This window comes from Epinephelus fuscoguttatus, linkage group LG24, assembly GCF_011397635.1.
Source record: "Epinephelus fuscoguttatus linkage group LG24, E.fuscoguttatus.final_Chr_v1".
NCBI classification, from domain to species: Eukaryota; Metazoa; Chordata; class Actinopteri; order Perciformes; family Serranidae; genus Epinephelus; species Epinephelus fuscoguttatus.
In genome coordinates this window covers 628,068-644,218 of record NC_064775.1, presented here as the reverse complement: position 1 = coordinate 644,218, position 16,151 = coordinate 628,068, and the positions used below count along the sequence as shown (strand labels likewise).

General features: G+C 45.0%; 2 protein-coding genes across 2 annotated transcripts; both read left to right on the top strand.

Annotated features, from left to right (window-relative positions):
* Positions 1-3,763: 3,763 nt before the first annotated feature.
* Positions 3,764-12,358, top strand: vps16 (VPS16 core subunit of CORVET and HOPS complexes). The gene is made up of 24 exons (XM_049570540.1): positions 3,764-3,950; positions 4,403-4,491; positions 5,835-5,926; positions 6,049-6,177; positions 6,287-6,431; positions 6,514-6,629; positions 6,732-6,854; positions 6,940-6,995; positions 7,114-7,203; positions 7,538-7,709; positions 7,784-7,915; positions 8,082-8,209; positions 8,373-8,408; positions 8,504-8,612; positions 8,702-8,836; positions 8,911-9,019; positions 9,097-9,194; positions 10,376-10,480; positions 10,599-10,676; positions 10,832-10,918; positions 11,129-11,211; positions 11,307-11,403; positions 11,493-11,596; positions 11,685-12,358. The coding sequence occupies exons 1-24, from the start codon at positions 3,901-3,903 to the stop codon at positions 11,824-11,826; spliced, it is 2,505 nt and encodes an 834-aa protein (XP_049426497.1). The 5' UTR covers positions 3,764-3,900; the 3' UTR covers positions 11,827-12,358.
* A 214-nt stretch (positions 12,359-12,572) lies between these two features.
* rgn (regucalcin) lies at positions 12,573-16,121 on the top strand. Its single transcript, XM_049570550.1, has 8 exons — positions 12,573-12,708; positions 13,874-14,085; positions 14,163-14,345; positions 14,908-15,008; positions 15,111-15,225; positions 15,304-15,435; positions 15,511-15,665; positions 15,775-16,121. Exons 2-8 carry the CDS (start codon positions 13,923-13,925, stop codon positions 15,823-15,825), a joined length of 900 nt encoding a protein of 299 aa, XP_049426507.1. The 5' UTR covers positions 12,573-12,708; positions 13,874-13,922; the 3' UTR covers positions 15,826-16,121.
* Positions 16,122-16,151: the final 30 nt, after the last annotated feature.

Genomic DNA, 16,151 nt, shown 5'->3' with positions numbered 1-16,151 from the left:
TATAATAATAAAGAAATAAAAACTTCAATGAGCTACAAAATGTAATCATTATAATTCTGAAGGAAGCTTATAAAAAACAAATAAATACACAGTAAATCAAAAATATTAAAGATGAAGTAAGTAACATTTAAAAAAATATAAAATCAAAGTTCAAATAAAACTGTTAAAAACATAAAATAAATGAATTAGAAAAGATATTATAATAATGATTATCTGTGAAAAATAAATCAAGGAATAAAATCTGATATTAATAAATAAAAAACTTCCACAGTGATGAGCCATAATGTTTAAAGGAAACATACAAAACAAACCAAATAAAGTAAAATATAATAAATCATTCAAAAAATATAATTTTAACATTTAAGATTAATATAAAATAAACAACCCAAAATAGCAAAAAAAGAAACAAATAATAAACATTTAGAAATAAAATCTGATTTGTGATTAATGAATGAAATAAAAACAAATAAAAACACGTTCACACAATTTATTTATTATCAGCTAATCAAAGTTATAAACTAGATAAATAAACATTTATATCTTACAGACAGTAAATAAAAACACAGCGTCACTGAAACACAAACAGTTATGATGAATAAATAAATAAATAAATAAGGAGGATGACTCGGAGATGAAGGGGTTAACTCTCTCTCTCTGCTGTTCAGCCTCAGGCTCAGTGTCTCTCCACCACACCCACAGGGAGAGGGCTGTCACCATGGCGACGGGGGTAGGAGAGGGGTGTGTGTGTGTGTGTGTGTGTGTGTGTGTGGAGGAGGGAGGGCGAGGTTTCCTTCCAGATGACTTCACCTTCAAAACACGAAACAGAGACACAGTCCTCCTCTCTGTGATGTCAGACCGGTTTGAGCTGACCCCGCCCCCCAGGACAGACCCCGCCCCCTCTACGCTCAGTGCCCAGTTTAAAGGAACACGTCCTGGCTTCAGACTCTGCAGGTCTGAGCTGATTTCAGAGTCCTCCATGTGTCTCATCCTGCGCTCAGGACGTACACTGATGTAACGTCCAGTCAGATGCTCTATTAAAGTGTTATGCCCCTCCCCCACGAGTAAAAGCAATCTGCCACTTACATGTGTTACATGTGATTCCTGAGTCCTTCTCAGGCAAGCTCAGGGGCTTAGTGTTGCTGTAGCCCACAGGAGACGCTCACAACCCTTCTCATCTCCAAACAGCCGATAAGACAGTCTGAAAAATACATACGTTAATAACTGCTTAACACAGTGCTGATTAAATGTCAAAGAATATTCATAAAATGTCTGAAACAAGTTGATAAAATGTACAATAATGTTTTGATTTAAAGGCGCTGTATGTAAGAATGTGGCCAAAACAGTTACTGCACTCAAATTCAAAATACTGCTGCGAGTCGTGTCCGCCCCCTCTCCACTACAGATTCGAGGTTGCTGGACAGCGACACGCTGGAGACTGATTTGTTTGCCCACGGACGGCTGCTGTGGCAGGGCCGTGTTGCCGCGTCCTTGATCTTTGGTTTTCCAGCAGACCGTTCGAGCAAGTCCGGCTTCTCTGCTGCTAATGCTGCTGCCGGGATACAGCTGAGGAGGAGCCGGCTGCTAATGCTATGTACTGGGACACTGCTAATGCTGCTCGCCGTGCTGCTGTAGCTCAGTCGTAACTGTAACTGATGCTGAGACTCTACTGACTGCGTGACTGGTAGACGGCGGTGGGTGGCGCAACAGGCCAAAAAATTCAACACAAAAAACAAACAAACCACAAATTGAAAACATAAAAATGTTTTTTTAAATGCGAATATTCTGGCTGTACTATTGTTGTCGGTGAGATCAGCATGTTATATGAACATTATTCCTTAGTCTCTGTGACATATTAGGAGGATTTTATGACTATGTGCTTTATTTTTCTTACATATAGCTCCTTTAATGTCACAAAATGTTGAAAAAAATGTTGTTAAATGTCGAACAAATGTTAAAATGTATAAAAAAAAGAGTTGTTAAAATGTCGAAAAAAGTTGTTAAAATGTAAAAAAAAAATGTTGTTAAAATTTTGGAAAAAAGTTGTTAAAATGTTGAAAAATATCAAAATGTTGAAAAAAGGGTGATTAATGTCCAAAAAATATTGTTAAAATGTCAAAAAAAGTTAAAATGTCAAAAAAATGTTAAAATGTCGAAAAAATATTGTTAAAATGTAAAAAAAAAAAAGTTGATTAATGTCCAAAAAATGTTGTTGAAATGCTGAAAAAAGTTAAAATGTCAAAAAAAAAGTTGTTAAAATATGGAAAAAATATTGTTAAACTGTCGAAAAAAATGTTGATTAAATGTCGATAAAATGCTGTTAAAATGTCCAGGAAAAGTTATTAAAATGTCAAAAAAATATTGTTAAAATGTTGATTAAATGTTGATAAAATGCTGTTAAAATGTCCAGGAAAAGTTATTAAAATGTCAAAAAAATATTGTTAAAATGTGGAAAAAATGTTGATTAAATGTCGAAAAAACCGAATTTGTCAAATTTAAGGTGTGCTGACGGATTCAGATAGATAGATGATAGATAGATACTTTATTCACCACGAGGGAAATTCACATCTTCCAGCAGTATCCACAGATTTAAGATAAAAAGATCAAAATAACAATTTAAAAAAGGCGTGCAGTAAATACAACTGATAAATAAATGTCTTAAGGTGTATTTATCAGTTGTATTTACTGCATGGATTCACGTCATCAACTCATGCATTGAGTAACATTACAAGTTAACGTTCCACCTTAAAAGTTGCCGGCAGTCGGCCCAGTGAATGAAGTGATTTTTTTCTCTTTCATTTTATAGTTGTAGTTTACTGATGTATGAACAGAGGTTACATAAAACCAGAGTGAGCGTCCTCTACTGACCAATCAGACTGCAGGGTTTCTAGCTCCACCTTTTAGTACCAGATCTGTGTGCTAGGTACCCCAACAGAGGGGGGACCAAACATGGGGACGCTAAGGAACGCTGCTGTTGGGACCATCCACAACTTTTACTGTGGAGACAGAAACTGTGACTGAACTGAACTGAACTGAACTGCTCGGTGGAAACGGAGCCAAACTGTCCTCGGGGTCTTTGAGGACCAGGTCTAAAGGCCCCGGCGACAAACGGCCCGTCTTCACACCGACTGTGAGCAGCAGAACAGTTCTGCAGCAGGTCAGAATGGACGGAGGTGGAAACAGGAAGTGACTTGCATCATGGATTCATTCAGACACAATGCAGTCCGGACTCTGAGCAGTGGTTTATGACGGGAGGTCACTTCCTGTCACTGTTACTGGGGAACGTCAGGAATTCCCTGTTCCATCCTGTGAGAACATGAAGAACACAACAGACCACAGATGATCATGTTAATAAACACCTCAGTGTTTCTGCTCTGTTGTTATTTATTTATTTACTTATTTATGATACCGTTTGTTGTAACAAGTGTCTCTTCACACTGTTTAAATGTTAATAATAAATGTTAGATAAACACCTGGTGACCTCAGTGTTCCTGGTCTGATGTATTTTTCTTTTTTTCATTCAGTCATTCGTTCATTTACTGTGTAATGTATTCATAGAAATAATAATATTCATTTATTTATAGTGTTCTGAATGTTGTCAATAGTGAATTTCTTATAAATGTTATAAACAAATAACAAATGAAAATAATCTGTGTTTCTAATCTCTTATTTATTTTTAGAAAATGTGTCTTCGTCGTGTTTTCAATGTTATTGATAATTAAGTCTGCAGCCACGGGGAGGCGACAGTGAGCGCTGTTGATTCGACCGTAGAAGAAGAAGAAAGGCGGAAGAAGAAGAAGTGATCACCTGACTGAGCCGAAGCTAAAGCTAACAGAGGATCATCATCACCATCCTCCTCCTCCTCTTCATCATCACAGTGAAGACGGTCGGGGCTCTCCGGACATGGCGTTCATCACAGCCAACTGGAACCCGCTGGGAGAAGCTTTTTATCGGTCAGTGTACTTCCGGCAGGTCGCTCACTCAGCAGCTAACGTTAGCCTCGCAGCTGTAAACAGGCTAACGTTAGCTGCTAGCTCACTGTAGCTTCAATAGAAATACAGCGACAGTTTTTTCTTACTTTAACCAAACAGGTGATGACGTCAGGTGAGTTACTGTCACGACGAACTGGGCAGAGGACTGTAACCAATCAGAGTCCGCCTTCAGTCAGGTGAACAGGTGTTGTTTAACGTCACCGAGAAACACAACAGTGTCAAAATGTCAGATTTGTAAATGGAGTCTGGTGGAGCAGAACAGGAAGTCAAAACTGTGACGTTTTATACTGAAGTAAACATTTACCATGATGCTCTGTGACACAGTGTGTGTCCCTGTGTGTGTGACGTGTTAGTGGTTGTTTATATTTACATAAAAGTGTGTGTTATGTGTGTGTGTGTGTGTGTGTCTGTAGTAAGACAGAGCTGTATGAGATGTGCTGGAACCTGAGGGACGGACTCAGAGACTCTCTGGTGGCTGCAGCTCCATACGGAGGACCCATCGGTAAGGGGGACAGGATTTACTCAGTATTCACACAGTTTGAGGGCTAGTTTGGTGCCATGACAACAACACAGAGAAACATGATCATAATTAAATATAAAAACGGAATCATATTGCAGAGCTAGAACAACAACACACAGAAACATCAGACTAAGCTTACAGGAAGTAAAGGTCTAATTGTCATTGGTTTCCCTTAGGATGAGGTCTAACCATCATTTGGTCCCTGTCAGACCTGGTCTAAATGTTATGGGGGTCTTTTAGGACCAGGTCTTAACGTCATTGGGTTCCTTTAGGATCAGGTCTAACCATCATTGGGTTCCTTTAGGACCAGTCTAACCATCACTGGGTTCCTTTAGGACCAGGTCTATCCATTATCGGGTTCCTGTCAGACCAGGTCTAATGGTCCTTGGGTTTCTTTTAGGACCAGATCTAAATGTCCCTTAGGCATCCTCAGGTACCTTTAGGACCAGGCCTAACCGTCATTGGGTTCCTTTAGGACCAGGTCTGACTGTCATTGGGTTACTTCAATCAAATCAACTTTTTTGATCCTTTCCAGGAAATTAACAGCCACAACAACATGCAACCAAAAAGACAACACAATACTTTAATGCACCTTACTACTTAAGGGCCAGGTCTAACTGTCTTTGGGTGGCTGTAGGACCAGGTCTAAGCGGCATCAAGTTTCCTTTAGGATCAGGTCTTACCGTCATTGGGTTCCTGTAAGACCAGGTCTAACCATCATTGGGTCCCTCTAGGATCAGGTCTATCCGTCATCAGGTGCCTTTAGGACCAGGTCTAACCATCCGTGTGTTTCTCTTAGGACCAGGTCTAACTGTTCCTTGGGTTTCTTTAAAACCAGGACAGTTTAGATGCCTTTTAGGACCAGGTCTAAACATCTTGGCGTTCCTGTAGGACCAGGTATAATCGTCACTGGTTTCCCTTTAGGACCAGGTATAACCGTAATTGGGTTCTTGTAGGATCAGGTCCAACCATCATCGGGTCCCTGTTGTACCAGGTCTAACTGTCCTTAGGTTCCTTTCGGAACAGGTCTAACTGTCATCGGAGTCTTTCAGGACCAGGTCTCGTACTTGTTAAATGATTGAGTACATGTTGGGTTCAGGTAGATTTTCCACTGGTCTGTTGGGATCTGTGAAGAACTGGAGGATGTTCTGGTTCAGACCTGTTGGAGTTCTAGTAAAACTTCTGTTCTGTGCAGTTCCACATTAGACAGTAACATAGAACCAGTACAGAAAGTATGTACAGGAAGTGACATCATTGTTTATGAGTTCTTGCTGTTGTGAGACATTCAGTGTCCACAGGTGTTGATGTCCTGTTGTCTGTCTCAGCACTCCTCAGAGAACCTCACAGACGTTCTCCCAGTTCTCGTCCTCAGTTAGAGATTTATTCTGCATCTGGAGTCAGCATTGCCAGCTTCCCGGTAAATATAAACCTGTCCCCATCAACCAATCAGACTCTGTCCTCATTAAGGACATGAAACAATCATACAGGAAGTCCTCAACAAGTTGTCTCTGTCTCTGTCCCTGTTTGTCTCTGTCGTAGTGGAAGAGTGGTCCTGTGGTCCACCTGGGTTGGACAGTCAGTGATGAACTGTTGTGTATTCAGGAGGATGGATCAGTTCTGATCTACGACCTGTTTGGATCCTTCAAGAGACACTTCAGCATGGGACAGGTCAGTCTGTTAACTAGTTAACTAACCACTTCAGTATGACACAGGTCAGTCTGTTAACTAGTTAACTAAACACTAGACCTGAATCTCTGTGTGTTTCCATCTCTAACAGGAAGTGGTCCAGAGTCAGGTGTTAGAAGCCAAAGTGTTCCACTCTCCTTATGGAACAGGTGTGGCCATAGTAACGGGCTCCTCCCGCTTCACCCTGGCAACCAACATTGATGACCTGAAACTCCGGAGGTTACCTGAGATCCCAGGTAACACCTGATTCACCTGTGGTTTCACTCTGTGGTTCATGGTGTTTAAGTTCTAACTGTTCGACGGTCTTACCGTCTGCAGGTCTTCAGGGGAAGCCGTCCTGCTGGGTCGTCCTCACTCAGGACAGACAGACTAAAGTCCTGCTGTCAAACGGACCTGACCTCTACATCCTGGACAACACGTCTTGCACTGCTGTGGTGAGACAGTTAGTTCTGGCCCTACAGCACGATCATGTCCACAGGGCCCTTAGAGACAGGTAGAGAAAGACATGAGACTAACCTCACCTGTCCGTCTTTCAGTGTCCCCCAGGTCTTAGTCCGCAGGCCGGCAGTATTGTCCACATGTCTGTGTCCTTTAGTTATAAGTACCTGGCTCTCTTCACTGATACCGGGCACCTGTGGACAGGCTCCTCCCACCTTCAGGTGAGCTACTTGTCTGTCCAATCAGCTGCTTGATCTAACCTGAGGGGGCGGAGTCTGATGATGACATGTGATTCTGTCTCTGCAGGACAAACTGAGTGAAGTGGACACTAAAAAGTCCACGCCTCCCAAACAGATGGTCTGGTACGTCTACATGTCCACCTGTCTGTCTGTCCACTGACCTACATGTCTCTCTGTCTGTCCACTACCCTACATGTCCACCTGTCCGTCTGTCCACTGACCTGCATGTCTCCCTGCACAGGTGTCGCAGACCAAAGAGTCAGCAGCCCTCTGTGGTGTTGATGTGGGACAGACTGCTCATGGTGGCCGGAGTGTGTCACGATACCATCCAGTATCCTTTGAACCAGTTCAGACTGGAACCATGAACTAGTGCAGACTTGAACCGCAAACCAGGTCAGACTGGGACCAAGAACCAGTTCAGACTGGAAACTAGTTTAGACTGACAGAAATTTGTTACGGTTCTCCTGGAGCTCATTACGGGTCTACCTGAGGACCTTGTGGTTCTACTGGAGGTCATTATTGTTCTATCGGAGGTTGTTGTGCTTCTCACAGGACTTGTTGAGCTGTGTTTTCGGTTCAAGAACCTCCTCCTGTTTGAGGTGACCTCTCGTTTGAAGTTGTTCTCTGGTCAGGTTCCCCATTTGACCCTTGACGCTGGACCTCAGGTTCCCCATAGAGGATCACTGTGTTTTGGTCGGAGAGCTGGATGGAATTCGGATCATCAGCTCGACCAATCAGGAGCTGCTTCAGGAGGTGCCTCTGGTCTGTCAGGACATCTTTAAGATTGCTTCCATGGCTCCTGGAGCTCTGCTGCTGGAGGCCCACAGGGAGTACGAGGTAAGATCCCGCCCATCTGACCGCACGCTCCTCTGATGTTTGTCTCTGATCTTGTTCCTTTTGTTTCTGTGTAGAAGTCGAGTCAGAAGGCTGATGAGTACCTGAGGGAGATAAAGGAGCAGAGCATGCTGGGAGAAGCAGTCCGACAGTGTGTGGAGGCGGCAGGACACGAATATGACGCCAACACCCAGAAATCCCTGCTGAGGGTGAGAACACACGCTCACTCGAGGGGCTCTGTATTTTGGTGTGTTACAGTGTTCTCACATCTCGTCCACCAGGCGGCGTTCTGTATCATTGTTCTGTGTTCTCACGTCTCGTCCACCAGGCGGCGTTCTGTATCATTGTTCTGTGTTCTCACGTCTCGTCCACCAGGCGGCGTCCTTCGGGAAGTGTTTCCTGACAGACTTCAGTTCGGACCCGTTCGTGACGATCTGCAGAGAACTCCGAGTCCTGAACGCCGTCAGGGAGAGCACCGTGGGGCTGCCGCTCACTCACACTCAGTATCCTTACACCTAGGTGCATCATGGGACATGAGGTCCAACAGTCTGTTCTAATAAACTGTAGTGACTGTGACTGTGATGTCATCATCTGATGTTTCACTGATGACCAATCAGACGTCAGATCAGTAACCATGGTGACAACCTCCTTGACCTCTGACCTCAGATTCAAACAGATGACTATACAGGTGCTGATCGACAGGTAGGTCCGCCCATCTAACCTGTCTATCTTTCTGTGCCTGTCTGTATCACTGGTCTCCCTCTCACCTGTCTGTCTCTCACCTGTCTGTCTCTCAGGCTGGTGTATCGACAGTTTTATCCGTTAGCGATAGAAGTCTGCCGTTACCTGAAGATTCCAGATTATCAGGGAGTCAGCAGAGTCCTCAAACACTGGGCCTCATGCAAGGTAACCTGTCTCACCTTTCTCACCTTTCTCACTCAATGCACCTGTCTCACTTGACTCACCTGTGTGTCCCACCTGTCTAACCTGTGCAGGTGCAGCAGAAGGACCTATCAGACGAGGCCATAGCCCGAGCGGTGTGTGTGAAGGTGGGAGACTCACCTGGTGTGTCTTACTCACACATCGCAGCCAAAGCGTACGAATGTGGACGCACTGAGCTCGCCATCAAGGTAACAAACATACCTGTCTCTGTCCCTCCTTGGCCCACCTGTCTGTCTCACCTGTCTCTCTGTCTCTCTGTCAGTTGTTGGACTTTGAGGCTCGGTCTGGAGAACAAGTCCCTCTGCTGTTGAAGATGAAGAGGAGTCAGCTGGCTCTCAGTAAAGCTGTGGAGAGTGGAGATACTGACCTAGGTGAGTGTCTCTTAGCCCCGCCCACTACCTGTCTGACAGGCAGATGATGTCACGCTAATGGTTTTCTGTGTTCTTAGTTTACACGGTGGTGACGTACCTGAAGAACGAGATGAACAGAGGAGACTTCTTCATGACTCTGAGGAACCAACCGGTCGCACTGAGTCTCTACAGACAGGTACTCTTCATCACCATATTAATTTTGGTTGGAAAATTTCTTGATGTATTTTTATTAGAGCAGATATTACAGTAATTCAAGAATCGCCACCTCAATGTGGTGGAGGGGTTTGCGTGTCCCGGTGAAGCTGTGCCCCTCCCACCCTCCACATATAACACACACACAGGGCACTGAGGCACCAGGTGAGGAAAAACCACCTATGGGGAGCTCATCCACACTGAGAGGCGCCACAGCCGACGGCCACAGAGACCACCCCGACCCAGATAGACCGGGGTGGACTCCACACATGGTGCAGGATTCTGTCCTGGCCGTGGAACAGTGGCCATCCAGTCTACATGTGCTTTGTGGGGTCTGGTTTGGGGACCTTAGAATTGCATTTCTGCTTGTTGCAGATGATGTGATTCTGTCGGCCTCATCACACCGTGACCTCCAGCATGACCTGGGGCAGTTTGAGTGTGAAGTGGTTAGGATGAGAGTCAGCACCTCCAAGTCAGAGGCTATGGTTTTCTGCCAGAAACTGGTTCAGGAGTGAGGGTGGAATGGAGCAAGAGATGGACCGGCAGTTTAGTCTGCAGTGATGCGTGTGCTGTGCCGGACCGTTGTGGTGAAGAGGGACCTGAGCTGGAAGGTGAAGCGTTCGATTTCCTGGTCCATCTCCGTCCCAACCCTCACCTATGGTCGTGAGCTCTGGGTAGTGACTGAAAAAATGAGGTCACAGATACAAGCGTCTGACATGAGTTTCCTCTGTAGGGTGTCTGGGCTCAGCCTTAGAGATAGGGGGAGGAGTCAGACATCTGGAGGGAGCTCGGAGTAGAGCCGCTGCTCCTTCATGTTGAGGTGGTTCAGCATCTGATCAGGATCCTCCTGGGCACCTTTAGTTAGAGGTGTTTCAGGCACATCCCAGTGGTAGGAGGCCCCGGGGCAGACCCAGAACACACTGGAGGGATTATACTGTATATCTCATCTGGCCTGGGAACGCCTCGGGGTCCTCCAGAAGGAGCTGGAAAGCGGTGCTGGAGAGAGGGACGTCTCTGGTGCTTTGCTTGACTTGCTGCCCCTGAGACCCAGCTGCGGATAAGTCGATGAAAATTGATGGATGGGTTACAGTACTTTATTTAACTTTGTTAGAACCGTACTTTATCACAGTCCTCAACTGATAAGGTCTCTGTCTGTGTTGTCAGTTCTGTAAGCTGCAGGAACAGGAGACTCTAAAGGATCTTTATAACCAGGACGATGATCACCAGGAACTTGCCAACTACTACGTCACTGCCAGCTACAGAGAAAAGGTAACGACACCTGTTACCTGTCAGGCAGTCTGCCAAACCACCAGAGCAGGACTGTGAAGAGACGTCAAGCCTTTATTGAGCTGTCTGTCTGTCTGTCTGTCTGTCTGTTTGTGTGCAGAGGTTAGAAAGCCGCCTGTCTCTCCTGCAGAGCGCTGTCGATGAATACAACAAGGCCAAGAATGAGTTCTCTGCAAAGGTGAACCTTTTCAATAAGATATTATAAACTTAACCTTTCTGCTCACGTTAATGGTGTACCTGACCACACCTGTCACACAGGTAGGTGTACAACTTTAATCACCTGGTGGATTATTTACAGAAACCTCCATCATCATCTTTGATTTCTGTCTTCAGGCCACAGAGGACGAGATGCGTCTTCTTCGCTTCCAACGCAAACTGGACGATGAGAAAGGGGCGGGGCTACTGGGACTGTCCCTGCAGGTACACAGAGGGGCGGGGCTACTGGGAATGTGCAGGTACATAAAGGGGCGGGGGTACTATTAAAGGGTGATGAGGGTGAGTAGTTCAGTTCTTGTCTTCAAGTGTGACATGAAGGTGCAGTTTCAGGAGTACAGGTGAGTGTGGCACCTGTTTCTAAATTTGAATCAATGTCACCTGCCTGCCTTGTGATGTCACTTCCTGTTTGTCCAGGCCACCATGGAGGCTCTGCTGGCTTTAGGACTCCACAAACAAGCAGAACAACTTTACAGAGACTTCAGAGTACCTGACAAAAGGTGATGTCACTGCTGCCTCTTCTGTGATTGGCTGAACTGAGTCTGTCCCACCTGTCTCACCTGTCCAATCTGTCCCACCTGTCTTAACTGTGCAGATATTGGTGGTTGAAGCTGAAGTCTCTGGCAGAGAAGGAGGAGTGGGAGGAGTTAGAGAAGTTCTCAAAGAGCAAGAAGTCTCCTATTGGCTACCTGGTAAGAAGAAGCCCCGCCCCCCTCGCTTTAATAATGATTTAAAGATAGAACTACATTTCCCATGAGTCTTAGCGTTGTCTCCTCATCAGGCGTTTGTTGAAGTCTGCATGAAGAGTAACAACAAGTACGAGGCCAAGAAGTACGTTTCCAAGGTGACGCCTGAGCAGAAGGTCAAAGCTCACCTGGCTGTCGGGTAAGACTCACTGTGACACCTGTGACATCATCACACAGGTGAGCCCTGACCACTCAGGTGACTCCTCCTTTTCTCCTCTTCCTGTCAGTGATCTGGAGGGTGCGGCGGACGCTGCAATCGAACGCAAGAGCGACGCAGAGATGGGGGCGGTCCTCTCCAGATGCCCCGCCTCCGACCGCCTCTTGATTGACAGGTTGAACCGAGCCAGAGCCACCGCTGCCAAAAAGTGATCCACCCTTCCCTCCATTCAGAGTGTGTGTACAGAGACAGCAGATGGTCCGTCGCCACAAAGTGCTCCTCAGCTTACCGTCTGACTGGCATTCAGAGCGGGCGTTACCATAGCAACCAGAGTCGTTTCTTCTTCATGGGCTTTAATGTCAGAACTGATGATCATGTTATCGATCTGTGCTGATAAGTTATGATTGATTATTGATCGCCCAGCTGATGTTACTTTGAAATGCTTTCTTCTTCTGTGTTTGGTGCGATTGAGCCGCAGCCTGATCTACTGAATGTCTGTGTGAAGTTTGTCTCCAGCGCGCCTGTTTATCCACCTTATTTAACCGATCACTGATCACCTGTATCAGAGCTGAAAGTTCCTGTACAAACTGAACATCATTTCCTGTTGCTGCTTCACATTAAAAGCGTCCACCAGAGAAATAGAGGAACGTTTTATTGTGAAGAAACACTTAAACAATATGTCTGTTTTTGTTGTGAAGAGTTTTAATTTAAACAGTTAAACTGAATAAACTTTTTTCAATCTTTTATTTTGACTGAAGGATAAATAATATTAATAATAATTAATTTTAATCAACAGTTTTTATTGATAAAATCTTTGTTTATTTTTAATATATTTTTTAGAAGTGTTATAAATACTTAATCAGGGTCTGATGGCTTATTAACTTTATCAATGTTTGTTATCGATGATAAATCGGATCTGTTTGATTGACTGTGTCTGGTGGGGTGCGTTTGGTCGGAGTCAGCCGGTTCGAGGGGGGCGGAGCTGTGATGTCATCAGGTGGAGCAGAGTGCCACAGAGAAGTTGTTCACCCGCGTTCCGTGAACGTACAACGAACAACCTGAGGAACATCTGGGAGTGAACCTCACCGCGGCAGGTGAGTTTGTCTGTTGTCCAGGTGTGCGCTCGTGCCTGTACCGCACGTGTTTAAAGTAGCTTGAAGGCGCCTTTTCGGGAACCAGACTCCACTCAAGTATCAAGTTAAAGCATCTGTGTGTTTCCGAAAGTGGGCTATGTTTGTGAGCCGAATTAAAGAGAAACACTTCCGCTGTCATATCAAGTCGTTAGTTTGATTCCAGCAGGTGTCTGGCGCGTGGAGGAGCAAGGCAGCAGCAAAAAATGACGGATTGTAAACGGAGTCTGGCGACAGAGAAACATGTTGAATCAGCATAAGTGTAGTTACTGTTTAACTGACCTGCTGATGTTCGTCACCAACATGGAGACAGTGAAGTTCTGCAGTATCACAGAGTGCTACTTTAATAATAATGTGTACCAGTACTGACTCAGCTGTGTGTGTGTGTTTGTTTGTAGCGTCATTATACTACTCCATGTTATAGTGCGACATTACACCACAGGTACACAACATTTATACTGCATGTTACTGCATGTTTCACAGGTGTGTTCAAAGGTGAAGGGTCACTGTGACCTTGCGTTTGTCTCCTTTTCTTGAACACAGTATCTTAAGAAGGCTTTGAAGGAATTTCATCGAATTTGGCACAAACATCCACTTTGAGTCAAGGGTTACCCGATTAAAATTTGGTGGTCAAAGATGAAAGGTCAATGTTACTGTGACTTCATCTGTTGCATTCTCGTGAACATGGTATCTCAGGAACATCTTTACGAATTTGGCAAAAACTTCATTTTGGATTCAATGGCGAACTGATGAGATTTAGGTAGTTCAAGGTCAAGGTCACTGTGACCTTACATCTATCTCATTCATGTGAGCCCATTATCTCAAGAACACTTTGGGGGAATTCCCTAAAATGTGGCACAAACGTCCACTTTGAGTCAAGGATTACCTGATTAGAATTTAGTGATCAAAGGTGAAGGGTCAAGGTGATATGGTAATGTGTAGTACTGTGTAGATATACATTGTATAGTACTACTAGAGTGTGTTGTATTAAATACTTTAACATGTAGTCACATGCAGTATGTGTACATCGTGTAGTACTTTAATATGTAGTAATGTAGTATGTAGTACTGTCATGCAGTACTTTTATTACTTTATTTTATTTGACTTCCTGTTGTTTCCATGGAAACAGTGGTTGACAGGCCTCCTCTTCAGTGATTGGTCCAGACAGACAGGTGACGATGTCATCGGTGAAAGTGGAGTGCGTGGTGAAGACGAGCGCTCTGATTGGCGAAGGGCCGGTGTGGGAGGAATCGGAGCAGATGTTGCTGTTTGTCGACATTGCCGGGCAGAAAGTCCACCGTTGGAGCCCAGCGACCAATCAGATCCAGTCTGTGGAGACAGGTCGGCCAATCAGGAGAGTTTGTTCCTTAATTAAACTAAAAGACGTTGAAGACTCACACCTGTCCGTCTGTCCTCAGGTGACATGGTGGGGTTCGCAGTTCCTCGTAGGTCAGGTGGTTATGTGGCTGGTGTGGGGCGCAGCATCGTGGCTGTTGATTGGTCGACTCAGACGATGACATCATTGGTGGAAGTTGACAAGGACAAACTGAACAACAGACTGAACGATGGGAAGGTTGATCCGATTGGACGGCTGCTGGCAGGTCAGTGTGGGTTTCTGAAACCACATTCACGTCCTGTTTGAGCACCAAGACCAGCGGCGACAGTTGTTGCCGGAGGCTTTATGTTTTCAGGTTGTCTGTCTGTCTGTCTGTCCATCCTGTTCTCTTGAACCCGATATTTCAAGAACACCTTGAAGTAATTTCCTCAAATTTGGCAAAAAACGACAATTTGGATTAAATGGCTGAGAGATTAGATTGAGGCAGTTCAAGGTCACCTGGTTACCTGGTTAGAGTGTGGTGGTCAAAGGTGAAGGGTCAAGGTTACTGTGACCTCATCTGTTGATTTTCATGAAGATGGTATCTCAAAAACATTTTGATAGAATCTTTACAAATTTGGCACAAACATCAATTTGAACTCAACAAAAAACTGATTGTCCATATGTCCAGGAGATGAAAGTGACCGAAATGACCTGACAGTGTGTGGTGTCCCCCCCAGTTAAAGGTCCAAAGGACAGAGGGATGTCGTAAGCTGTAAAGCCTCCGAGGCAAATTGTGATTTGTGATATTGGGCTTTATAAATAAAATTGATTGATTGGTGTCTCAGGTACGATGGGGAAGGAGGAGCAACCTGCGGTGGTTCAGAAACAGCAAGGATCTCTGTTCTCTGTGACCTCTGACCTCACTGTGACCAAACACCTGAGCCAGGTAACCTCACCTGTCTGTCTCTGTGACCTCTGACCTCACTGTGACCAAACCCCTGAGCCAGGTAACCTTACCTGTCCGTCTCTGCACCTGTCTCACTCTCAGGTGGACATATCTAACGGCTTGGATTGGTCTTTGGATCAGAAGACGTTTTACTACATAGACAGTTTGGCTCTGACTGTCGACGCCTTCGACTACGACTCAAACACTGGACACATCGGTAACAAAGTACTTATACTGCAGTACGTATGTGTGTTTATACTTCTGTTCACGTGGTAACTGCTGTGTGGTTGCCTAGGAAACCGCCGTGTGGTTTATCGTATGGAGGAGGGGGAGGGGTTTCCAGACGGGATGACTGTGGATGCTGAAGGTCGTCTCTGGGTGGCCTGTTATAACGGGGGACGAGTCATCAACATCGACCCTGCTACTGGTTAGTTGAACTGGTTAAACTGGTCAGGTTACGTCATGTGTTGTTGTTCTCCGGTGACCTGTTGATTGCTTGCAGGCGTGCGGTTGCAGACGGTCTCTCTGCCAGTGACGAAGACCACCTCATGTTGCTTTGGAGGTCCCGACTACTCTGACCTCTACGTGACCTCAGCTAGTGTGGGCCTCGACCAATCAGATAGGAGAGCGCAGCCTCTGGCCGGAGGCATCTTCAGGGTGAGACTCACCTGTTTCTCACCTGTACCACTAAGTCACCTGTATCTCTGACTCACCTGTGTTCAGTATCATACACCTGGAGAGACTGACAGTCTGTGTGTGTCTGCAGGTGACAGGACTTGGGGTCAAAGGTAGTGCTTCAAACTCATTCTCCGGATGATCCTCAGGAGACTCAAACAGCCAATTGCAGGGCATGACACCAGGAAGTGACCAACAGTCTAATTAATTAATCCTCACTGTCAGTAACGCAATTATAAATAAACACTGAATTTCACAAAATATTTGTAGCAGTTAGGAACTGTAAATAAATAAAAAAAAAAATAATGAAGAGACAGCCAATCAGTGAAGAGGAAACTGTATCATGTGATTAACAGCCAATCAGAGACTAGGAAATATTCCACATTCCTCTGTTTATCTTTGTGTAACCAGTGGAAATAAAATTAAACTTGAAAGACATTGAATCAGTTTGTGTTGAAGATCTGTAGC